This window comes from Panthera onca, chromosome A2 (assembly GCF_046562875.1).
Source record: "Panthera onca isolate mPanOnc1 chromosome A2, mPanOnc1 haplotype 2, whole genome shotgun sequence".
Taxonomy (NCBI): Eukaryota; Metazoa; Chordata; class Mammalia; order Carnivora; family Felidae; genus Panthera; species Panthera onca.
The window spans coordinates 130,154,233-130,180,681 of NC_138340.1; the positions used below are offsets into that span (position 1 = coordinate 130,154,233).

Below are 26,449 nucleotides of genomic sequence, written 5' to 3' on the forward strand. Positions count from 1 at the left end.
CCTGGTGTTTTCAGCAAAAGTTGGAAGCAATTGTTACGGTACCACTTTCAGGGGCTGCACAGTATTTCAAATTGTAGGCTACAAAAATGTCTGTGTGATATAATTCTGTTTTGCATTTATTATATACACACTCATATGTGCACACACACACACACACACACACACACGGGAAAAAAAACCTAGAAATCCATATACTAATGAAAATAGTATCTTCTTAGGGAGTTGATACAACTAGTGATTTTTATTAACATCTTTATATCCTTTAATTTTAACAATACTCTAGAAGTGTAATTTTTTAAGATGTTTATTTATTTAGAGAGAGTGAGAGAGACAGCATGAGTGGGGGGAGGGACAGAGAGAGAGGGAGAGAAAGAATCTCAGGCAGGCTCCACGCTATCAGCGAGGAGTCCAATGTGGGGCTCAATCCCACAAACGTCAAGATCATGGCCTGAGCTGAAATCGAGACCTGGATGCTTAACCAAATGAGTCACCCATGTGCACCAAAGTATAATTTTTTTTAATGATCAACTAAAGTAACCCTCAACATAAAACCAATCATTAACCAAGTCAATCTAGCCTCGATCATTATATGTGAACCCTACCTGCCCAATCAAATGCATGCTAGGAATATATAAAGAAATAACCAAAGTGTTTAACTTACTATCTAAACTACCTATCACTCAAAAGGTAAATAAGACCTATCACTCCTGCTATCTGGCTCTCTGACCCCTATTTAGCATTACATCTTAAATCCTCAGGAGTTTTATATCCTTACAATTCATTTTGATGACTTCACTGTCAGACAAGATTTTGATATTCATCAATCCCTCCAGCTAGGCTACTCCTGGCTACATGTAAGACACCACACTTCCACCCACAACCCCAAGCTCTATTTAGGCTCCCTGCTTTGGGCATAGAAATGGGAGTGTTTGGTGATTTTCATCCCAAAATGTGCATGCTTTTGTTTAATTGTAGGGGAAAGAGATGGTGTTTGACCCCAGGTGTCATTCAGAAAGGACATGAAAAAAACATCACATTAGTAACTTTCTAGGAATGGGTAAAGGACTGTGGAGAGAACCTGTGAAAAGAAATTCTCATGGATATGTGGAAACTGTAAGCCTTCTTTTTAGTTTAAAAATAAACAAAAACCTTAATAAAAAATTCTTACTTGGCTTAGCAGACTCATCTGCAACAACTATAATTAACAAAAAGTGACAATTGTGACTGTATAAAACACTTGAGATACATCTTTTTAAGTTTATTTGTTTTGGGGGGGGAAGGGGCAGAGAGAGAAGAAGAGAGAGAATGAGAGAGAGAGAGAGAGAGAGAGAGAGAGAGAGAGAGAGAGAGAGAATCCCAAGCAGGCTCTGCGCTGTCAACGCAAGGGGCTCAATTTCCTGAACTGCGAGACCATGACCTAAGCCAAAATTAAGAGTCAGAGGCTTAACTGACTGAGCCACCCAGGTGCCCGAGATACATTTAAATGTATTATATGTGTGTGTTTAAATAAAGAGTGGCATCTGTAGAGATCATTATTATAAAATAAGACTGACAGGTCGAATGACTAATTGGCAGGAGAGCCAAATGACCAAGAGCACAGCTGTGCAGTAGCAAGTTCCTGCTCAGAATCCTCCCTCCAGCGTTCATTGGGTGACCCTGGGCAAGTTAATTCATCTCTATGTGTACAGTGTCCTCATTGTATGGTGACAATCCTTACCTCACGCAGTTACTGGGGCAATTAAATGAATCATGCGTATAAATCATTTAGAACTATTCCCACTGCATAGTATGTCCTCAGAAACTTTTAGTTCTAAAATTTCCAACTGTCTATATAGTCCAGGACTAAATACAATTCTATAAAAGATGGAATTTGTCATTAAAAGAGTATTTTGCTGCTGCTACAGTTTTTGGCTTGTTTCCTCCTACTTGTATGAGTCACACTGCTTACACTTGCTTAAACACACACACTACAGGTGATTTTAGAGGATAAATTTTCATTGATGACTGATGCTTACATTGACAACAATATACTGGATTCTGAGTTCGTGACTGGACTTGCTTGGAATTACAAAGATGAGAAGGTTAATTACCATCTTAAACATGATGATTGGCTAGTGCCTTGTTTTCCTTTTGAGAAAAGGGCAACATATTCTTACTAAATGCAAAAATATTCCTGTTGACAATTTATTCATTGCTGTTTATGACCTCTAGTTTTCTTTCAAATCAAGCAATTAGATTTTAAACACTCATGAAATAGAAGCAAAAACTAATTCCTCAGCATATTTACTACTTCTTAAAGGTCTCCCACAAGTAACCCCCTCCAATTAATATTTATTCTCTTCCTTGCAGCATCGATGACTAGGCTTCCTACAGGAAGCCAACTGCCAGCTAAGGCATAGTAGGATAAGAGGATTTAGCTGGGTGAAAAATTATGTTGCATTATAAAGAATGAATATCTCATTTAACTGAAATATGCTAGGAGAATAAAAAAGCCAAGAGACAACCAATTGTAAAAATATTAAGAAATAGGTAACAATTAAAGTCATTCTTTCTCACCCCAACTAGATCTACTAACTGCCAGCGTTACTTTCTACTTACGTTACTATTACCTCAGGGAATCTATTGTTTTCCTATAAAAGCCAGCCAAGCTGCACAGCTTAACTAAGGTATTTCTCTATATTAGTTTTCAAGTATAGAAAGCTTATCTGTAAATAAAACATACATCATTCATTGTTACCAGAATGTTATTAACTCTTGCTGTTCAGGAACTAAAACTACACAAGGGTTCTTTTACAGAGAAACAAAAGAAATCTACTTGTTCATCTAGCTCACTTAAGTATCACATAAGTAAACCATGTATTTAACCATTTGTTTTAGGTATAGGAGTGCAGTCAGGCCATACTACCCACACTTGACTAGTTCTTCTACTAACCATCAGAAGACCTAGAGGTGCCTGGGTGGCTTAGTCGATTAGGCATCCAACTTTGGCTGAGGTCATGGTCTCTTGGTTCCTGGGTTCGAGCCCGCATTGGGTTCTGTGCTGACAGCTTGGAACCTGGAGCCTGCTTTGGATCCCGTGTTTGCATCTCTCTCTGCCTCTCCCCTGATCACTCATGTGCGTGCTCTCTCTCTCAAAAATAAATATTAAAAAAAATTTTTTTAAAGAAGTCTAAAATTTCATCACTAAAATAATTTTAGGTCTTAAAGGATTTCAGAGAAAAGGGAAATAGAGAAGAGAATGTCCAGATTTAGAGATAGAAGAGTCATCTAGGGCTCATACACCACTTAAGAGAACAAATGGAATAAACACAAGTCTTAAACAGACTAATTATCCCAACTGTGTTGAAAAGAACCCTGGAAGCAATATGGAAAATGTATTCAAGAAAAAAGAGTCAAAGAGAGAGAGACCACATGGGATCTTAGTGAGGGGACCTGAACAGAAACATTGCAAAAAGAGAAAAGAGAAACACTCAGTACGTATTTCACACATAGACCCAAAGAGACTCTGTATCTAACTCTATATAGATGGTAAGAAAATGGAAATAAAGATGATGGTTAAGTCTCTAACTGTGACTTGTGACTAAATACAATAATGTCAAAAACCAAAATTATACCCAGAGGAAGAGAATACATTTGGTATGGGAGACAAGGCTACATTGTGTTTGGAAAGCCCACAGAATATCATCATATAGATATATACAATAGACAGCTAAAAATAAAGACATGATGCTTGGGAAAGGAGTCAGGTAGGCAAGAATTCAAGGGCTGTGGGCAAAGAGCAAATAAAAAAATTAAAAAAAAAAAAAACTGAGGAAGTAGCCAGCAAAACAGAGAGCTCAAAGGAGAACCAAGAAAAAAAAAATGACTGTAGGGACAAAAAAATTTCAAGGAGGAAGTATTTACAGAGTCTAATTTTGCTGAGGTATCAGGAAGCATTCATATTGTGACCCTTGCATTTAAGTATTGAAACGGTATGGGAATTTCTCCCAGGGAATTTCTGTTGAGTATTTAAGATTTAGGTCTGATTTCAGTGAACTGAGGGAATAAGTGAATTAAAAGAAGAGAATTCACAGACTACTCTTTCTAGAAGTTTGAAAACAAAGAAAATGTGCCAATTTGGCTCGAAATCCTGACAAACTCCAAGGAGTACAAGTATCTGTTACTATTGGACAGAAGAAGGGAGAAAACAGAAGGAATTACAGGTAATTCTAAAGTTCCCAAATGTGACTCATGGGTGTGATATGAGGATCCAGTGACCTCAGCTACACTGTCCAATACAATGGCCATAAGCGCCAATTAGGCTACTGAACACTTGAAATATGGCTCATCCAATTTGAAATATACTCTGTGAAACCCACACCACATTTTCAAGACTTAGTATTTCAATATTTAGTATTTCATTAATATTTAATATTAATTATATGTGAAAATAATATTTTGGATAAATTGAGTTAAGTAAAATTACTAAAATCAATTTCTCCAGTTTCTTTTTACTTTGTTAATGTGCCAACCAGACACTTTATAAGTACATATACTACAACCCATCAATTGCACTACTAGGCATTTATCCAAAGGATACAGGAATGCTGTTTCAAAGGGGCACATGCACCCCAATGTTTATAGCTACACTATCAACAATAGCCAAAGTATGGAAAGAGCCCAAAAGTCCATCAACTGATGAACAGATAAAGAAGATTCAGTAAATACACACACACACACACACACACACACACACACACACACACAGGAATATTACTTGGTGATCACAAAGAATGAAGTCTTGCCATTTGCAACAAAGTGGATGGAACTAGAGTGTATTATGCTAAGTGAAATAAATCAGTCAGAGAAAGACAAATATCATATGACCTCACTCATGTGTGGAACTTAAGATACAAAGCAGATGAACATAAGGGAAGGGAGGCAAAAAAAATATAAAAACAGGGAGATAAACCATAAGAGACTCTTAAATACTGAGGACAAATGGAGGGTTGCTGGAGGGGTTTTGGGTGGGGGGAAGGGCTAAATGGGTGATGGGCATTAAGGAGGACACTTGTTGGGATGAGCACTGGGTGTTATGTGTAAGCAATGAAACACTAAATTCTACTCCTGAAATCATCATTACACTACATGTTAACTAACTCGGATTTAAATTTAAAATAATAATAATAATAATAATAATAATAATACATACATACATACATACACACATATATACACAGCTCACATGGACAGTCCTGATCCAGGGAATGAATTCTGGATTGGAAGAAGACCAAAATTCAGAAAGGCTCTGTCAGAATCGGCCCTTACAATTTATCTATCACATTAAGGTGAAGTTTATAAAGTAGTCACAAAGGACAACTTCATGACTGTGTAGTTTAAGAAGCTAAGGTCATAACTAATTAGATGGCTTACCCAGGTCACCCATTTCATTCGAAGGAAAACCCAGGGAACTCACCCACAGGTTTGCTGCTATAATTTCACTTCTTGAGACATCAGTGAAAAATCTAACAATTTAAATTTTAAAAAATAATAGTAGCTAAACTGTTATGTACATTTCATTCTGTGCCACATCCAGTAAAATGACTACTTATAATAAAAAACATAATCTCCGAACACATTAAAATCATGACCTCAATAAACATAGTTTCCTATGTTCACCAGCCAACCTATAACAATTTAAGGTATCTCAACCCAGGATTTGTTTTGCTTTTGTTTTACTTTGGGCATATATACACTCCAAAATTATTTCGACCTAATTCCACACTAATTTAAAAGACAGTATCACCCATTCAAGCATATACCTCTTAAAAAACAATAGTAAGAAAATGTAGTTGAACAAGTTCAAAGAATTTACTTCTCAACTCCTGTGGCATTCCCCACCATTCACAAGTGGTAACTCACTAAGACAACATGGTGCTCCTAATATACAATATTTATGGAAAGTTAAAAATCAAGAAGTCCAAAGTGTTGCTATAGTATATGATCATATACCATGTTTCAAATTCCAGCAACATTTCAAGTTCTATTCTGCCCAATGAAACCTTCAAAGATCATTCAACCACTCACTGTTAAAGGTCAACCTCAATTTCAGAAGTACCAACCAGAAATAAATAACCAAAATCTCTGGCTGTAATTTCCTGAATACTCCAAGTTACTAGAATCTACTTATACTTCCTGTGTAAGAAAGGGCACATTAAGAAGGGGGAAAAAGTAAGAATGACATTTATTACATTTTCTTTTAATGCTAATTTTCCATGTGAAAACTGAAAAACAAACTCCTCACTTTAAACTGTACATAGCACTTAATTTTGTGAGATAGCTGAATAAGCTAATAACTGCCGAAATCATGATAGTTATTTTCTTCATAGTTATTGCTCCAAAACACAGAGCTAAAAAATGAAAACTAGATTATTTGATTAGACAGCATGTTTATTTCATTCTGTACGCCCACCCTGTATTTATTTTAACAAATAAAACCACTATTGGTATTCTAAAATGTTATTGAGAGCAATAAAGAATTCCAGCTCCCACTTCCTGAATATCTGCTGCTATCTCAATGTATCACACAGATAAAAGACTGATGCAAACCTAGCATGGAGTTAGGCATGCACAGGATGACTGTGAATTTCAAAGCAAGTTTTCTATTTTGATCTACAGGTTTTCAATTCTTTGCCTCGTTGTTTGTGACCCTTCTTCAAATGATGGGAGTTAGTATACTCATCCATTTCAAAGGTATTCCAAGCTGGACTCCCATATGGCAGCCTGCCCACTGGCTGCTGTTATTTCCTGAAAGTACAGATCCAGGTGTCATTTAAAGCTGAGCTGCAGCACATCCTGAGAAGAGTTTTCCAGTTTTCCTTCCTTGTATTTGCCATTTAGCTTACTACATAGTAAGTACTAAGTGTTTCACCATTATCCATTTTTAGTAAAGCATAAGGCAGCATGGTGTTCCGGAGGATTACCGCTCTGCAGTGCTGGAAGGCTGCCTCCCAGTGTTGGTGTTTATGTCAACCTACTTTATATTAAGAGTAAATGACTTAACAGTTGACGGTGAAGACATGTTATAAGTATCTGTGGTAGACTAAATATCAGGATTACACGTAATATTTTCTAGGCCTTCAATTTGACATCAAGCCTATAATTTGGTAGAAAGGATTTTTTATTCCCTTAACTCTCAAGGCATCACTGAAAGATAAGGTTGCTAAATTCAAAGATAGCCTTCCATTCTTTACTGCTGGTGGAAAACCCAGCCGTGTTGAGGGCTTCACTGGCACAGGCTAATATGTGATCTCGACATTGTAATGCTCATATGAGAACACCTTGTTCTATATCAACAAACCTGTTCGCCACTTCCTCCATACACCTGTTCACACTTGCCTCAAAATTTTTATACATGCCATCTCTAAAACTCTCTTGCTGCTTCTCTGGTCCCGTAGGCACCACCCCATCTTCAAAATCCAGTTTCAAATTCACACCTATTTTTCTTTCAACTCCTCTTCCTTCAGTGATTCATTAGTGTGAGTATCCTATCAATGGTTTTTCACATGGCTCTATCAACCCATCACACACCACATGTCTTTGCCTCATCTCTGCGTTGATCAGTGATACACAAGGGTAGAAACTATGTGTCCATTTCTGTTGTGCCACGTGACAACATTTACCACCAATGGCATGCTCTTAAACCAGATTACTTAATTAAAAAAAAAAAAAAAACAAAAAACAAAACACTTCTAAAGCCCTGGTCTGTAGTGGTCACCAATTTTCATGACACAAACACTCATACCGGAGCTGATTTCAAGTCACTAAATCCAGTGTTGGGAAGAAATGCACACAACTGACTTGGGAGCCAGGTCAAGCCACTGTATGATCTGGGCACAACTGGTGATTTAAAGAATATCAAGCTTCCCTTCTAATATGCCCACCTGCTACAATTTTGACAAGCTTCAAAAATATCTATTTTGTATTCCAGTTATTCAATGAATGTCTTATACATCCATACATCCATTCATCCATTCCCATGAAAGGAGGTACTTTGCCTTCTGATCTCTTTACTGTTCTAGCACAGTGGCTAGTTCTATGCCCAGAGTAATCACTTAGAAAATATGTGCCAAATGAGTAAGTTGTCAACATTTTTAAATATAATAAAATACCATGTAAGTACCCAGCAAATGCTATGATACATCTCATATCATAAAATAAATTAAATCTACACATGTAGAAAATAAAATAATCACAGAAAAAAGCAACTATCAAGTTAAGGGCTACCTTAGAAATTATTGAGTGCAACCCCTTCATTTTATTTAAAAAACAGAAACAAAAAAACAGTCCACAGAAGTTAATTGACAAGTTAATTGACACACAATCCCTTAGTGCCAGAGAGAGCCTAGAACCCAGGTCTCTTGATATCTGGTCCAAATCTTTTCTGAGTAGACAATCATGATTGCCCCTTGGGTTGTTGCCTATTTGAGCTAATAGCCTGTTGAGAAGCTGCCAGTATTTTTAAAAGCAGACTTTTTCTTTGGTTGTCCACATTAATATACGATGCAGAACTATATATGATATAATATCTAATAAAAGAAAAGTCAAGCTAATTATAAGATTATCAGTCACCAAAAAAAGGCTATAATTATAAAAGATATTTCTGTATATTTCAGATGACCTTTTTCTCAACATAGCATCATAGAAGCAGAGATTAACCCAAATTCTATACCCATACCATCTTTAAATTTGGAATCATCTATGAACTTAATTATCTTCATTACTATTCTATCTGATGATTAGTAAAGGTCATGTAAAATTAGACCTTATATTGATTCCAGAAATGATAACCAAGATCTTCCAACAATTCAGAGGCCCAAGATACAAACTACAAAAATGGCCAATATTTTATCAACATCTTTATAAAATTTTAATAATTTAAATTATTAATAAATTTAATAATTTAGATAATTGGGTTAATCTGAGAAAAGAAAAATCTGCCTTTAGACAATATTTGGGATTTTTACCCATTTATGTTTTTAATAAAACCTGAACTGAGAAACCCTTATAGGAATCATAATTTCCTGTTCTGAATGTCTATGAATGGTTCAATTAGGCTGACAGCCTCTAAACGTGTATCTGTTGTCAAACAGTTGAGTACAGTAGAATCCAAATTTAAAGAATTGATCAATAGCAAAAAAAGATTATAGCTAAAATTACAGTATTTTAATGAATTACAGAGGATATCCCTCCCATGAGAAATTAGTTTTCTCCGTTTCATTATTTGTTACCATTTAAAAATCTACATACAATAAATGTGCACAAAAAAACATACCACTCTGAAGATAACTAAAAACATCACTCCCTCCATTTCCAGAGTAAAAATGAGTATTCAAAGATAATTGCAGGAGGTTAAGTTCATTAGCCAATATTCCCCTAACACCTAAGGCAGTTTTCTGATTTCTTTTTTCCAGTATGATCTTATTACTGCCTAATTATCCATATTGCTTTTCTTCTTTTTTTGTTAAACTGAAATTCACTGAAGCAGTTTAACCTTGCATTTAGAATCATTAAATATACCCCCCTCCTTCACTGATAATTGGCCTCTTTCTTTATTAACTGATTTCCCCTCTTGATTTATTACACATATTTTTTCTTTTTCTTTTTTTTTTTTTTTTTTGGCAAATTTGGATCCATTCTGTTAATACATTTTTTTTTACCTTCCTTCAACTCAATTAACACACTGTCACGGTAACCAAAACTTCCCTATTATTTCTTCAAGTTCTTATTGCACTTTAAAGAACCTCTACTAGAATAATGAATTTTTAATAAACCTAAAATATTTTAATGATTCTTCTTTAATTCTATAATGAAATTTACAGGAGATGTACTACTCACACTGAAATGTTTCCTACTGTTTAGTTGTAGTAGTCTACAGTAACTTTTCAGCAGTCCAAATACACAAATCTTTGCAACATAACTTATGACCTCTGAAAGCACAAAATGCCGTATTATAATTATCATATCCATAGCCATATCAAACTGAGCCAGCTTCTCTGTCAGCAATTTCAACATCCATACAATTTTTAATAAAGTGAAACTTATATTTGTGGTGCCTTCAGTAAATATTAACCTGACCTCTGAATGTGAGTAAACCTGTCACTAGATTATGCAAGGAGTAATCTTTCATAATATGAGTCATTGAGGCTTCTCATTGGTGGAAATAGTTTCCAAAAAAAAAAAAAAAAGAAAAGAAAAAGAAGAGATTCCCGTTCCCTTCTTGGACAGCAACGTTTTCCTGAGCTCTAAAGCACAGATAAAGTTTGGTGGCTGTTGCTTTAAGCTCTTTCCCTTTCTTATCAGCCACAGCCACATTTCCCAGCAACCTCCAACTTCACTCACCAAAAACAGTGCCTTTTTTTTAATAAAAGGTAAAGAAAAATGAGACGGTAACTACCGACCTTGGATCGAATAAGGTTATGTTTAAGTTTTGATACTTCTTTCACATTTCCCGGATCTAACCTATGAAAAAGAATATTGGACTCTCACGTTTTTTATAAGAACAAGTGGACAGAGTGTTAACTGGTAGGAAGCACATCTTAAAGAACAAGATTAAGTATTAGAGTCCTAGTAACACAGCTCCCAGCATAAATTATAAGGAGTAAAGAAATGTAAGATTTCTACAGGGTTCTTATTTTGAACGATTTTAAGCAAACAGGAAAGGATTTTGCCCTCACATGCCAACTTTTAATTTCTCCAATTTCAATAATTTCCACTAAATACATAACCTTAATAAACACAAATTCATTTGATGCCTTTGACCAAAAGAGCCTTGGTGTTCAAAGTCTCCTTATCCATTGTAAAACTTTTGTTTAATGTGCCAACATGGCTTCTTTCAAAAATTTCAAATCGGTTTTGACTCCAGCTTAAAAAGTATGCAAAAGTATGCATTTTTGTGATATTCTGAGTCATTGATTCTTATATCCTGCTCCCTAAAATTATTGGCATACAATCTTAAATGGAAGAGAACCTTGGAGACCAACCAGTCTATACCTCTTATTATGTAGATGTTAAAACTGACCCAAAGAGTAATTAAGATAACTGGTCTGAGGCCACTCAGCCAGTTAACAGGTAATACAGCTGAAAGGAGAGGCAAGATCTCCTGAAGCTTTGTCCTATATTTTGTACCAAGAAACTGGCAGATAGAGGCTGACAGTTATTTTATGTAAAAGAAAATAACTTTTAATCAGTCAAGTACCTAAATAAAATCAGTGTTTGCAAATGCTTAATAATCTTTTGTAAAAGTTCATTTCCTTATACATTTTAGGGTAGTAATAGAACTGTTTGTAACTTTTAATTGCTTACCACAATTTTCTACTAGCACTATAACAATTTTAAGCAAACTGAGGGGTTTGAAACAGCACCCATTCATTAACTCCCCATTCTCTAGGACAGAAGTATGGCAGGTTTGGCTGGGTACTCTGCTTAGGGTCTCAGAAGACCAAAATCAAGGTGTTAGCTGCTCTGGGCCCTTATCTGGAGAATGGGAGAGAATCTATTTCCAGGCTTAAAAGGTTGGTGGAAAAATTCAATTATGTATGGTTATAGGACTGAGGTCCTGATTCCTTTGCTGGCCTCTGGCCAGAGGTTATTCTTAGCTCTTGCAGGCAGCAAGCTTTCCCCTGCTCATGGCCTCTAAATCTTCAAAGCCAGCAACACTGCTTCAGAGCCTTCTCGTGTTTGGCTCTGACTTCTTCTACTACATCTCCCTCACTTCGGCCTCTGCTTTTAAAAACTCACGTGAGGGGCACCTGAGTGGCTCAGCTGGTTAAGCATCTGACTTTGGCTCAGGTCATGAATTCATAGTTTCTGAGTTAGAGCCCCCAAGTAGGGCTCTGTGCTGACAGCTCAGAGCCCGGAGCCTACTCCGGATTCTGTGTCTCCCTCTCTCTCTCTATTCCTCCTCCACTCGCACTTTTTTTCTCTCTCTCAAAAATAAAGATTAAAAAAAAAAAAACTCATGTGATTAAACTGGGCCCACCTGGATGATGCAGGACAACCTCATTATTTTAAGGTCAACCGAAGGTCAACCTTAATTACATCTACAAAGTCCCTTTTGGCAATGCAAGGTCACATACTCATGGTCATGATATCTCATCATATTCACTGTACTGGGGATTAGGGTATAGAATCTTCTCAGAGACCACTCAGATTCACTGCCTATTATACTTAGCACCTATTTTATTAATGTAAACTTGAGGAAATGTGACTTTTTTTTTTAATTTTTTTTAACGTTTATTTATTTTTGAGACAGAGAGAGACAGAGCATGAACCGGGGAGGGGCAGAGAGAGAGGGAGACATAGAATCGGAAGCAGGCTCCAGGGTCTGAGCCATCAGCCCAGAGCCCAACGCGGGGCTCGAACTCACGGACCGCGAGATCGTGACCTGAGCTGAAGTCGGACGCTTAACCGACTGAGCCACCCGGGTGCCCCATGACTGGTTTTTTAACAGATCCATATTGTTCAAACTTTAACAAGAATGTAACTTTTTACCCCGAACATTACTGTTTACAGTAATGGCTCAGATCAGCCCTGCTTATGTCTAATGTGGATCCCCTGTAGGAAGCACTGGGCCAGCTTCATAAGGATATGACAAGCACAGTCACACATGAGTGAGCTCAGACCAAATACTGGGCACTTAATGCTCTGCAGCTGCCATCTTAAAAGTCTTATTACCTTGAATTTGTTTTAGAAGTGAAGTCCAGTGGTGCCTGGGTGGCTTAGTTGGCTAAGCATCCGACTTTGGTGTAGGTCATGTATCTCACAGTTCCTGAGTTCAAACCCCACATGGGGCTCTGTGCTGATAGCTCAGAGCCTGTACCCTCCTTCAGATTCTGTGTCTCCCTCTTTCTCTGCCCCTCCCCCACTCAGGGTCGGTCTCTCTCTCTCTCTCTCAAAAATAAACATTAAAAAAAATTTTTTTAAAGAAGTGAAGTCTGATAGGACAATGAAGCATGTGCTAGGGGGTTATTGTCTGAAAAGGAGTTTATTTCTCCGTCATTTTTGAAAAATAATTCCAATAGGTATAAAATTCTAGGCTGGAACTTTTTTTTCCTTTAGAACTTTATAGATATCATTCAGTTATCTCCTATCTCCCATTGGTTAAGAAGCTAGCTATATTTTCCATTCTTTGAATATGTCTTCCCCCCACCCCTTTTCAAGATTTTTTTCTTTTTCTTTGGATTTCAGTGGTTTGGCCACCATGTGCCCTAAATGTGTTTTTTTAAGGTCAACTGAAGGTCTGAACTTCATTGATTCTGTACCTTCATATCTTTCATAAGTTCTGGAGAATACTTTGTCTTTATTCACATAGTGCTTCCCCCACCCCATTCTAACTCCTCCTCTTCTGCTACTCCAATCAGATGGAAGTCAGCCTTTTGCACTATGTGCTATACCTACTTCTTGTACAATTCACTGTATGTCACAATCTTCTATTCCTCTGTACTCAAGTCTAGATACTTTCTAAGTGACCTTTAACCCTGGTCACAAATCCTCTCCATAGTTATATCTAATTTGCCGTCAAACTCATCAATTGAGTTCTTGTCTTCAATTATATTAGTTTGCATTTCTAGAATTCCTTTTTAATTTTTTTATAGATTTTGATTCTCTGATGGAATTTTTCATCTTTTCATCAATTTTTAATATATTGATTATAATTATTTTCTGGCCCATATCTGATCAATCCAACAGCTAGATCAGTACAAGATTGTTTCTACTGTTTATTGTTTCATTTTGTTTTTATCTTCTTTTATCTTCTGATATCCACGGTGATTTTTTTATGGAATGCCAACTGTTGGGTACAAAAACTTGTAGAGACTCTGCATGATGTCTCTTCCTTCTGGCAAAGACACACAGTTAAAGTAAAGGCAGGCCACATTAAAATAAGGATTGAGTTTCAGAGGCTACATCTCAATTTTTGTAAGTTATGGTTATTTCTAGTTCTCCCTCCCAGGATGTACCCTTCAAGGGTTCCAGGTAAAAGTATGGAATTTTACTGGGGTCCTGACTCCTCCTCCTCGAACTCTGGTTTGACTCCTTAGCAATGTAAAACCGTCAAAGATTCTGTGCATCTCACCATCTTGGCTGCCACTCTTAGGCTTTTCAGTCTCATGGTCCATGGTGTGCTTACAAAATGACAACCCAAGGTCAAAAGTGGCACTGAATACAGGGTGCACCTCCATGTGTTTCTCTTCACTGGATCTTTGCCCTTTGATAGAGCTATAAAGCATGTCGATTTTTTTTTTTAATACAGCTTTCTGATGCTTCTCAGTAAGGGCCTTAGTTTGAAATGAACTAATCTATCACAGATGAAAATGGAAATCAGATATTGATTGATCTTAATGGCCTGTCTTTATACGTGTATCTGTATCTTATTGGTTCCAGAAGTATTTAAAACAGGTTAACCCTACCTATGTAACAGTTTATTTTTCTGAGTTACATGCACTGCTTGAAACCTAAATTGTCTGCTTCTCCAAAATTCTAATTATTTTTCTGCTAGAATTATTATTTAAACTTATATTCAAAATGCTTCTCCTTAACAGTTCAATCTAACTCCTTACATATAACATATAACATGTATTTGGGAGCTCCTTCTTTATAAATGCTGTCCTGAACTTTTTTTTTTTAATAAAAGTCATAGTGTTCTCAGATACTAGATTTTTTCACAGTAAAAATAAAGACAGTTACAAACATAAATGCCTACTATTTCATAGAATGTTGCTTGCATAACTTTGTTCTTTGACAATTTCTAGTCATCTCTCAAAGGATATAAGATTTATGAAATGGGCCAAGCAGAAGCTATGGATATATTCTATAGTTACATTACCATAAAATCTCAATAACTCAAAACTGAAATTTATGAACATTTCTAAGCTATAATTTGTCTCAGAACTAAAGAAAATGTTTTATTGCACAATTAAATGTATAACAAGTGTGTAGGCAGTTTATTCTACTCAAGAAAGCAAAGTGATACTAAGGACTACCTTGAAGGTATCAACTTTTTGTTTGCCTATGAGTAGCAGTTACAAAATCAGTTTAATCTATATCAAATAATAGCAATAATACTTACACTGTCTCATTTTTTAAAGTATCATCTGCAAATATACTTAGTAATGAATGCAAACTACTATGGGTAACTGAAAGTGCGAAAAAGTAAATTTCTCATCAAAATAAATTACAACCTGGATTTCACTCTCCACCATTTTTACAGTCAATTAATTAGAAGAAAGAAGAAGAAGGAGAAAGAAGAAGGAGGAAGAGGAGAAGAAGGAGGAGAAGGAGGAGGAGGAGGAGGAGGAGGAGGAGGAGGAGGAGGAGGAAAGGGAGAAGAAGAAGAAGAAGAAGAAGAAGAGGAGGAGGAGGAGGAGGAGGAGGAGGAGGAGGGGAGGGGGAGGGGGAGGAGGAGGAGGAAGAGGAGGAGGAGGAGAAAAGAAATTCAATCCTCCTTATAGAACCTTTCCTTAAAAGTCATGGTCTTGGGGCACCTGGGTGGCTCAGTTGGTTGAGCATCTGACTTTGACTCAAGTCATAATCTCACAGTTCACAAGTTCAAGCCCCACATAGGGCTCTGTGCTTACAGCTCAGAGCCTGAAGCCTGCTTTGGATTCTGTGTCTCCCTCTCTCTCTGCCCTACCCCCTACCTTGCTTGTCTCTGTCTCTTTCTCTCAAAAATAAATACACATTAAAAAAATTTTTAATAAATAAATAAAAATAAAAGTTGTGGTCTTTTTAAATTTGTGTTCCTGAAACATACAATATTACGTACAAACTCAGAAAAATATTTGGCTATAAACAAAGATTAAAAGTGAGCACAGATTTAATAGATAAGCATCCACAATTATATTCTTCCAGCTCAACAGATAACTGGCTTTTAATACAATTATGGGTCATTATACAGTATTATCATTGCTCTAAGCATTTCTTCAAAACCTGAATTTGGTTTTTTAGCAGATTCCAATTAATTTACCTTCATGGATCAAGGGATCTTTAAAGATTTACAAGTACTCACGACACAAAGGAACTAGCACCTTTCATTTTTTTTTCAAAGGCTCTATTCTATTTCATCTATTTCCCTGGCTGAAATCTTCATAACTCTTTGCTAACATTCACTGCTAGAGCTGTCACCATCATAGTGGCCATCTGTCAGAAAGTGGCAATTAGTTTAGCATGTCACAAAACAGCTGTGGAAATTGTATGTACACTATATGTTTATAATAATGTCTTATTTCTATTAATGAAGAGACTACCTTTCATGAATAACTATATCATAAATTTCATTACAGAAATGGGGATAAATGATAGATGTAGAGATATTAGGGCCTGATTGGCTTCTTTGCTGAGAATAAGTAGTGTCCTCAACCAAACCACAACCACAATATATGGAAGCTTTATAGTTGGAAGGTTAAGAACATAGGATTTGATAAAAGGCACTTTAAAACTTTGCTCTTCCAATGACTGTTTGTCCTTAAGCAAATTACTTAACCTCTCTATACCTCACTGTTCTCATATATAAAATAGGAATAACAGCAGTACCTACTTGTAGAGGGTGGTTAAAATAAGAACTCAATAAAATTGAATACAGAACTCATGGCCCAGTGACTGGAAAACAATAAAGTCAATACATATTAAAAACTGTAGTGGGGGTGCCTAGCTGGCTGAGACAGTTGAGTATGTGGCTCTTGATCTTAGGGTTGGGACTTCAAGCCCCACACTACGACTGGAACCTACTTAAAAAAAAAAACCAAAAACAAAAAACCTGTTGTGGATACAGGACACAGGTTTTCTCTCTCTCGTAGATCTGTACGTCTTTTTTTCTTTGTCTTTGGACCTTATCACCCCAATACTCTCACCAACACAAAGTGTTTAGCTATATTTGGGAGTCTGCCTTTGCTTCATAGCAACTAAGTTAGTATTTTTCCACCCCAGACTTTAGGATCTCACGTTAGCTCACCTTAGACACACTCCAGGAAAGTAGCATAGTTGATGGAAAAGGTTTAGACACAGTGTTGTCTGTCCAACAGAAACAGAGTGTGTGTGTCACATGTGTAATTTTGAATTTTCTACTTGTCATGTTAAAAAAAAGAAAAAGAAACAGGTTAAGTTAATTTGAATAATGTATTTTATTTGGCTGAAGATATCTAAAATATTACTATTTTAACAAGTGGCAGCAACCACTTTGGCTGCTCAATAGCCACATTTGCCTGCTATATGGGAGAGGACAGGTTCAGAGTCAAGGAGACTTAGATTTGCATTCTGGCTCTGCTATTTACTTGCTAAACCTCATTTTCATTGTATTAAAAATAACTATCTCCAGATATTGTTAGGAAAATTAAGTAAAAATGGCATACACAAAGTACTTAGCACAATGCCTGATATATAGAGGTACTCATAAAATGAGAATTTCCCCACCCTAACCTTCTACTCTAGAACTGAACATGGATGGGTTCAATGTAATACCATCCATGATCTAGCCTTAGTTCCTTCTCTTCTATCTCTACTATAAATTTAGCCTCTCCCCACCTTCATGACTCTTCCTCCTGGCTTCCCAGCAGCAGTAAATGTGACTGTGTGGACTTTCAGAAGCCATAGAGTCTCTTAGTCATGACCCAAGTATGTGGTCCTAAGGAACCAAATTGACTTATATGCCTGAAAGTTTCCTTCTCTGACCTGTCTAATCCACCTCTCCAGCTCTTACCACTGCCAGAGCTTCCCCAGCAACTGCCATCAACAGCATGCTTCTCCAGTGGAACATATATTGACCCCAACATTTCTAATGGTAAGGATTTTCCAATAAAATAACTGGCAAGGACCCTTCAAATGTGTCAAGCTGAAAGAAAGAAAGAAAGAAAGAGAGGAAGGAAGCAAGGAAGGAAGGACGGACTATCACAGATTGAGGAGACTAGAGAGACATAAAAAATAAAAATGAAATATGGGATCCTGCATAGGATCTTGGTGTAGAAAAAGGACATTAGTGGGAAAACTGGTGAAACTCACATAAGGTCCGCAATTAGTTAATAGTACTATGTCAAGGTCAACTCCTCTTCTCAATAATTGTACCATGGTAGTGTACAATGTCAATTTAAGGGAGGATAAGATGAATAGTCTGAGGATCTAATGGATAACACGGTGACATACTACACATACTGTATAACTATATAACTGAACATACTGTATAACTGAAATTTGCTTAGAAAGTAGAACTTCAAGATTCACACACACACACACAGTAAATATGTAAGGTAATGGATATGTTAATTAATTCAGTGGGGGGGAATCCTATCACAATGTATACATATATCAAATCATCCCATTGTACACTTAAATACCACAATTTTATTTGTCAATTACACCATCAATAAAGCTGAAAAAAATAATAAAGTTATATGGGAACTCCCTATACTACTTTTACAATCTTTCTTGAAGTCTAATATCATTTCAAAATAAAAAGTTAAAAGACTTTTAAATGTGGTTATTTGAAAATTTATCAAGAAGGAACTTCTGTCCTGATGCATTTGTTAATTGATATATCACTGTAAATACGCTACTTATGTTAAGCCTATTGAGTAAGGCCATCACACAGGTTAATGAAAAGTCAATTCCAAGGTATAGAAAATCCACCTTAATCACCACTATTAGTTTGCAAATCCACTAAGAGAGTATGATGTCACCTACATACACTCAGTAATACCCAGGACTTGATGACAGGAAATAATATTTTATGTGACGAATAATGTTATTAAATAAATATACCTTTTGATTTAACATTACTGAATAACATGCTTAAACATTAGCTCCACTGAGACCTACTTTTCACATAAAGAAAGTGACAGGAAAAGATAAGAGATGCAGAGAAGCATATTCTAATATGTACCCCTCAGATCTTCCATGCTTTAGGGAACAGCCTTGGTCAGTGAGCTCTGAACAAAACCCCCGGCAATAGAAAAGTCTGTTCTGCTACAGTATGTGTTTCTCTAACATGAATTAGCTCATAGGCAATATGAAGAATGGGTTTCAGTATAAAGCAGAAGCTGCACTGGTTTATCATTAGTGCATTGCCTCGCTAATAGCAACTGAAGGCTAAGTATACTAACGGCAGTAAGCCAGGAATTACACATTCAGTTCTTCTCGTAGAACTGCTTATTGCAAGGTTAACCCTAATCATTGTTCAAAAAATAGAAGGAAGGAAGGAAGGAAGGAAGGAAGGAAGGAAGGAAGGAAGGAAGGAAGGAAGGAAGGAAGGAAAGAAAGAAAGAAAGAAAGAAAGAAAGAAAGTCGACTAGTCAGCAGTAAGTAGGTAAGTAAGTAAAATAACAGTGAACAATGAGCAGAGGATACATCTCTGGTATCAGTACACTTTGTACAAAGCTTGCAATCTTTTCTCTAGTTGTAACTTCTGATGAAAATGTCCCTCTGCCCTTGAGTACGTAGACAAGCTCAACCCTTTCTTACACAGCCTTCCATCAAGGCATCTTCAGCCATTTGGTTTTAAATAAATCCTACATCTACTGCAAAGTTAACTTATTAAAAATGTCATGTATTTTAAACGACACTAGCACTTTTACTGAATTGTTATTGTTTTCATTAGTGCTCTAGTTACAAAGCTGCCTAAGCCCTACTACTTTATGAAATTGCATACTGCAGTTTTCCAGAAATACATATATAATATTATAATAAAAATGCCATATTTCCACACCCACTGAATGTATAAAATGCTGTCCCGGGATTTTTTAGAATATAAATTATCATACTACCTTGTTTCCAAAGATTATTTGTATATCAATGAAATTTGTTATATCAATCTGTAAACAAAATGACAAACTACATTTTAAATTTAGCCCTAATTCAAATTTAGTCACCCATTTCTTATGAGTCACATATTTTTCAAATAGATAGAGTGTTCTGATACAGTAATGATAATTAACATCTAAGTTAAAATCAGACTGGTACATTTTGTAAGAAAAGCAAATATCCACTGTTGACATGAATTAAATATATATTAATGAACATAAATCAAACCAACATCAATCTTTGCAAATGAAGCAGTCTATAAAATGCATACAAATATAAGGACATTTAGAAAGCATTTTTGCTCATAAAACTAAAAGCAGATTTTAAATAATGTCTTTTATATAGTATCACATCATGCTAAAAAGAATTTAGCAAAAGACTTTTTGTTTCTTTCTCACGAAAAAATAACAATCATTGCTTAATGATTATTTGTTGTTAAATAATTAATACCAATCACTAAGCATTCTTTTATGTAAATGGCTCCTGCTAGCAATAAGCATTATGAAAGAAAATTTACGTTATTTGTACATAATAGAGATATAGCACATAATTAACTCATTAAAAATATAGTTCAGCCAAAGTAGTTATAATTTATTATGTCAACCCCAATTCGAATGTACTATTTTCAAACTAATTTATATAATAAATATCAATTAGTTTAATATTTATATAAGAGAATACTGCTCTCTTTTTCACATAGTCCACAATATGCTAGTGTACTTTTATGGACCCATGAAACCCTGAATTTCAAGGAGCCCTTTTTTTTCCAATTACCTATTCAAATTTACTTGCTTAGGGATAGTCAGCATGTTTCTCACGGAAAAAAAAAAAAAAAAACCTGCACAACTGTCTGCTTATAGTGTGACCTCTTTCACTTGGGTGGGTATCCTCTCCATCACCGACTAAGTGAGAATGTAACCTTGTCAAACCAAAGGCAAAAGAATAATGAGCACACAACAGGCTAACCCAGCATGGAAAAGGTTGTTAAGGAGGTTGCAAAAAAAGTACTCTGAATGACAAAATAAAAAGCGTAGGTTAATATTAAAGAAAGCTCTCAAGAACATGAGAAGCATTTAATCCCCATCCTTGGATGTATGCCATACAAAACTCTGCTTGAATGTATTTATTTTATTAATTACTAACCAGATTAGTTAATGTGTTTTAAAATGAATCCTGATGAAACAGGCTCGAAGGAGACACATTTATGAAACATCTATTTCCACAAACCATTAGCCAAAGGTGAAGTATGAACAAGTAGATCATGTTTTGCTTTTACCACACAATTATAAATTCTCATCCAACAAAAAACAATCTTTCCAATTCAAGAACTAGAAATATAAATGGAAGTCTTCTCCAAATGCCAGGATATTACTATCATTAAAACAAATGATAGTAACTGCTACATTAATTGCTACCCCAATGCACTAACTACCATAACAGGGAGTCATATTAAAACATTTTTATAAGTAGCTGAAACCAGAAGAAATCAGGCAAGTTCTGTTACAGTCTTCTCAGTATGAATTTACTTCTAAAACAAACAAATCTCAAATCTAAACCATCCAAGCATGTACTGGGACTATATATTATATCACTGCGTCAGTTATACACACTTTGACATTCTTTTTCTACATTAAGATTGGAATGAAATTTTTGTTCCTGACCAGTCATAGTACTTTAGCAGAGAAACAGTGCCACCTTTTGGTCCCAGACAAAAGCCTCCAAACTGCCTTATTTCCATTCAATTACTAATACATAAAAATGTCACTGAATTTCATGTCACAATTATCATCTTCTAGAAATAATGTATACCTACACAAACTAATAAAAATGAAAGTAATAAAAGAGTTGCTTCCAAGATGCAAAATTTCAAAATAATCCAAACCAACACCAAATACAAGCACTCTGGACCATCAATATAATTTCTGATCCACATTTCATTAAAAACATTTTACCAAATTCACATATCTCAATCAACTGATATATTTTAGATATAAAAGAAAAATCCTTGTTTACAACATTGTTACATTTCAAAAATGATTTTTAAAAATATATAGTTAAAATGTACCTATTAATTTAATAATTGGCAAAGATAGTCACGGCAAATTACCAGTTAAATTAGACAATTATAAATGATTTTATATAAAAATAAAGAATGTTTCTGATTTACTTACACCAATGACACAATGTCACCACGTTGTACTTCAAAATTCCTCACTTTCCAGTGGTTCAAAAGCACTACATCAGATGATTGGCTCCCCCCAGGATTCAAAGAAGGCTAAAAAATAAGGAGAAAGAGACACATCTATCATTTGTATTTTTCAATCTTCATGGTTCCTTGCACTTCATAGCTCTAGTGCAGTGCAATAAAACATTTCTAATATAGTAGCTTTCAATAAATTGCTGTTCTAAAGTAACTGCCAATGATGAGTTTTCAAAAAGACTCATCGGTATTCTTCACAGGTGAACCTGGGGTGGGGGGAGGGGGAGGAAATACATTACCAATACTTATTTGAAAGGAAAATGTGCTAGATATTCAAATCTTTACTAAGCTCCAGCAAAGAGGTTTGAAAAGCTTTAAGAAGGATTAAAAAAAAAAATGACGAAGAAGTGAATCAAACCTCCCAATGGAGTATTCAGATGGGATCTAATTCCACAGTAGTGCACATCACTGTTCATTTGCGGAAAAGCAGAAATTATCTCCAATCAACCAGGAAAACACCCACATGAAGAAAAGAAGGGAGCAGAAGAAACAGGGGATGGAACAATCATGGTACATATGGGAATTTCCCACTCTGACCTCTCTTTTCTAGAGAGAAGAGGGAGTAAGGGTTGTGGTCCCAGTTTAAACCTGATAAATGACCTTCATTCTAGGATTCAGATGATTCTAGATGTGCCTCAGGATCGACAGGGAAAAAACTGAGACACATTTTGTGAGGAATTCATCTCAAGGTCAGGAACTGTCTAGGCATAAAAATTTGATTGAAGAACCATGAAGCCAGCAGGCCTGTCACTTGGACAGGGGTGCTGAAACAGCCAGTGGATAACAAGTCTGAAACCTGAGGTGGGAAGAGTGAAAATGAGAAAAGAAAAAGAAAAGCTAGGAGAGCTTTCTCACCATGGACTCCCCAGGGTCTCTGAGAACGCCATGAGGGGAAACTGCAGTTTCTGCGGTTGTGGGAAAGGGCCAAACAAACCACAGCCGAGCCTCTCCACCTTCACTGACAGTGGCAGCAAGAGGAGACAGAGCCACAGCAGCCACGGCAGGAGCCAGGAAGGCCGTGGATGCCAGACCACAGCCAGCCGCCGGAGCAGTAGTGATATACTCTTTTTCAGAGACCCCTGAAATTACTTGAAGATTTCTACAAAGCAGATGTGGGCAAAGCTATAGAAGTTTTGTGTGGGGACAATTATCATGATCTTATTTTGGACTACCCAGGGTTTTTTTTGTGGCCAAAATATATTGGTTATTTTTGAAGATCTCAAACACTCCCACAGCTTCTACCAACTCCTTTATGTGATAATGCCTAAATATCTCTATCTTTAGTTTTGAATTCCGGCTACTCATTTCATTTAACGATCTTACGTAAAATTCAACATGATTAAATGGACTTTGTCATGATTTCTTACCAAAAAAGGTTTTCTTCCTTATTTTCTTACATCTTATTTACCTTTTCCCAGTCAACCAGCTTAAAATCTTAGTTATCTTTTTACTTCATATTTAACCAGTCACCAAGCTAAGGAGGTTTTTTTTTTATTTTCCTTCACAATATCTTTCATTTATGGCCCATCTTTTCTCTTCCCTCTCCCTTCATCATACTTCAGGCACCAATTATCCTATAACTCACCATGTATCTACACTAATCAGTCTTTCACTTTCACCTCAGTCATTCACTTCACTTCAATCATTCCTTAATGATTCCATTTCTTTTGAGCTAAATGATCTTGAGCAACTTACTTAACTTTATTATGCTTCGATTTCCTTAGTGGTAAAGTGATGATAGTTAGTAACTTACCTAATCAATAATAGTACACAAGAATAGCCAGTAGTCACGAGTGCTTACCATGTGCACTGTTCTATTAATAAGAGCCAGACATACTGAGTGCAAGGCACTGTTCTAAGAGCTTTACAAGTTTTAACTGACTTGGTGAAATCATTCACTTAAAGTTTATAGAACAGTTCTTAACCCATAGTCAAGCTCTCAGTAATCCCTATTATTGGTAATACTACATCACAATTTTAATGAAAGGTAGTTTTGAATCCTTTCCCAGGTTCCTCCTCTGGTTCCACCCATAATAAGGAACAGAGCTGATGTAGTAGGATGAATCCTGGGGGCTTTTGGGGTCATGTGCTAGGGAATGCTTTTGCCATCACACAGTAGGGTTAGATTAAAAATTCGCCTTTCTGGGGTGCCTGGGTGGCTCAGTAAGTTGACCTCCCGGCTCTTGATTTCGGCTCAGGTCATGATCTCATGGTTTGTGAGACCAAGTCCTGCTATCAGCACAGAGACTGTTTGGGATTCTCTCTCTCTCTCTCTCTCTCTCTCTCTCTCTCTCTCTCTCCCCCCCCCCCTCCCCGCCCAGCTCATGCATGCACACTCACTCTCTCTCAAGACAAATAAGTAAACTTAAAAAAATTCATCTTCCATAAGGGTTCAATCTCTCTCATTCATATTCTCTGTCTTTGAGTTCAGTATCTTGCAAGTCCCTTTCCCTTATTTCTTTGTATTTTTCCTCCTATACCACATGGTGTAATAAATGTGGCCTAGGGGGACACCATCTGAACCACAAAGAGAAAATCTCCTTCCCATTGCATTTTCATTGAGTTTGTTTCTTTTTTTCGCCATCAGATTAGTGAAGAACAAAAGTGATTTAGTAATTTCTGACTGCTCTTCCTCATTCCCTTTTGTTGGTGTTTTTCAAAAGTTTGTGACCACCGTTCATAATGAGAAACATTTTACACACATGAACAAATACATAATTCTGAACAAAACTTCACAAAACAATAATTACCTTTACTACATACACCCTGATATTTTTTATTCTCTCCTAATCTGTTTTTAAAATTCTATCTATAACCAACCATATTAAGTTCACATCCACTATGTTGATTTTATAACCTACTAATAAATTGCAATCCACAGCACAAAACTAATAGCTTTAGACAATTATTCTTCAACCATTATGCCATGAAGTTTGCATTTTTCCAGAATTCTACCTTTAGCTCACTCATTCCTGCTTTTAATTTTTTTCTCTGACAAAATCTGATCAATATTCTCAGTTGCGAATACCATCCATATACCAATGACTCCTACATGCATAGTCCTAAATCACTTCCTCCTCTATACTCAATTCATAGCACTTCACACTACAACACTTACATATTGTAATGTAATTTTTGTTTACCTGACTCTACAACTAAGCAGGAAGCACATTTTATCACTATTGTAACCCCCAGTTAGATTTATACTCCTACACCAACTACTTTTCTGAGATTCTAGCACATAGCTCTATGTGGTTGCTGGGCATCTCATCTGATCAAGTCATTCTCCTACTTTAAATCCTTCACTAACTTCCCAACACTATCAACATGACTGGCTTCAAGATCAAAATCAAGAAACACATGATCTGCAGGACCCATTCAATCCCCACCTGCAGAGTTCCTATGGGTTAAATTAAACCACAAGCAGGTTATCGACTGACACTTTCAAGGCATCATATAAGAAAATATTTCTGCCTGCAATGTTGTCCCCTTTTCCCACCTTGTGCCATCTGGTTAACTCATACAACAAAACAATATTTGAGTCTCATGAGGCAAGGTCACAGCAATTCTTTCCTAATAACCCTGATCTCTCCTTCTCCCCATTTCCATCTTCAGTCTCCATTAGGTGAGCAAAACTCTCAAGTTTTTCATCACAACCTGTGATCATTTCTATCACAGCATATTTAAATGTGCATTGTAATTATTGTCTTGTCTGTCTTCCCAAGAGTCTATAAGCCTTTTGAGAATATGTTGTTTCTTATGTCTGTGTTCTTAACACCCAGGCACATAAGGTGATTAATAATTTTCAGCAGAAAGAATTTTAAAAAATCAATTAATTAAATTCCTAAAAATTTCCCAAGTTAACATGCCCAGAAGAGAGATGATTTCGACTCCAGCTCCAAATTATACTTCTGCATCCCCCTCCTAAGTTAACAGTATCACCATTCACCTTGCTCCCCAGACTAAAATACTCTTGAGTCAACCTCAATTTCGTACTCTCTCTTTGGGTCTCCCATCATCTGACTGTCCCTCTGCCCAGAAAACCTTTTCCCTACTTGGAAAATTCTACTTATCTCTCAAAGGACTGCTTGGATGGTGACTTTTCTCTGTGAAGTCTTAAAAAAAAAAAAAAAAAACTGAAGTTTCCTTGTAGCAATTAGGAAATTTACATCCTGGTGCTCCAAGGCCAAGGACAGAAGAATCCCCATAGACGCAAATCTTGACACCAGGAATCATCTTTCCCTTACAGAATCAGTCATCAACCAGCTTTTCTAACTCCAGTTGTTAGAACCAAAAGGTAATGAGTTGTAAACAAAAAATCTACGTAGGGGAAAAAAATCCCAGAAGGAAGCATGTCTAATTTCA

General features: G+C 36.2%; 1 protein-coding gene across 12 annotated transcripts in view; it reads right to left on the reverse strand.

Moving 5' to 3' along the window:
* Window positions 1-26,449, reverse strand: part of IMMP2L (inner mitochondrial membrane peptidase subunit 2) — an 886,893-nt gene that overhangs the window by 793,557 nt on the left and 66,887 nt on the right. For all 12 annotated transcript variants that reach the window (XR_014137314.1, XM_078440485.2, XM_060632889.1 and 9 more), the window contains one exon: window positions 21,996-22,099. Coding sequence is in view for 11 of the 12 variants with exons in the window: in XM_078440485.2 (XP_078296611.1) it covers window positions 21,996-22,099 (104 nt within the window). In the remaining variant the exon portion in view is untranslated. The remainder of the gene's footprint in view (window positions 1-21,995; window positions 22,100-26,449) is intronic.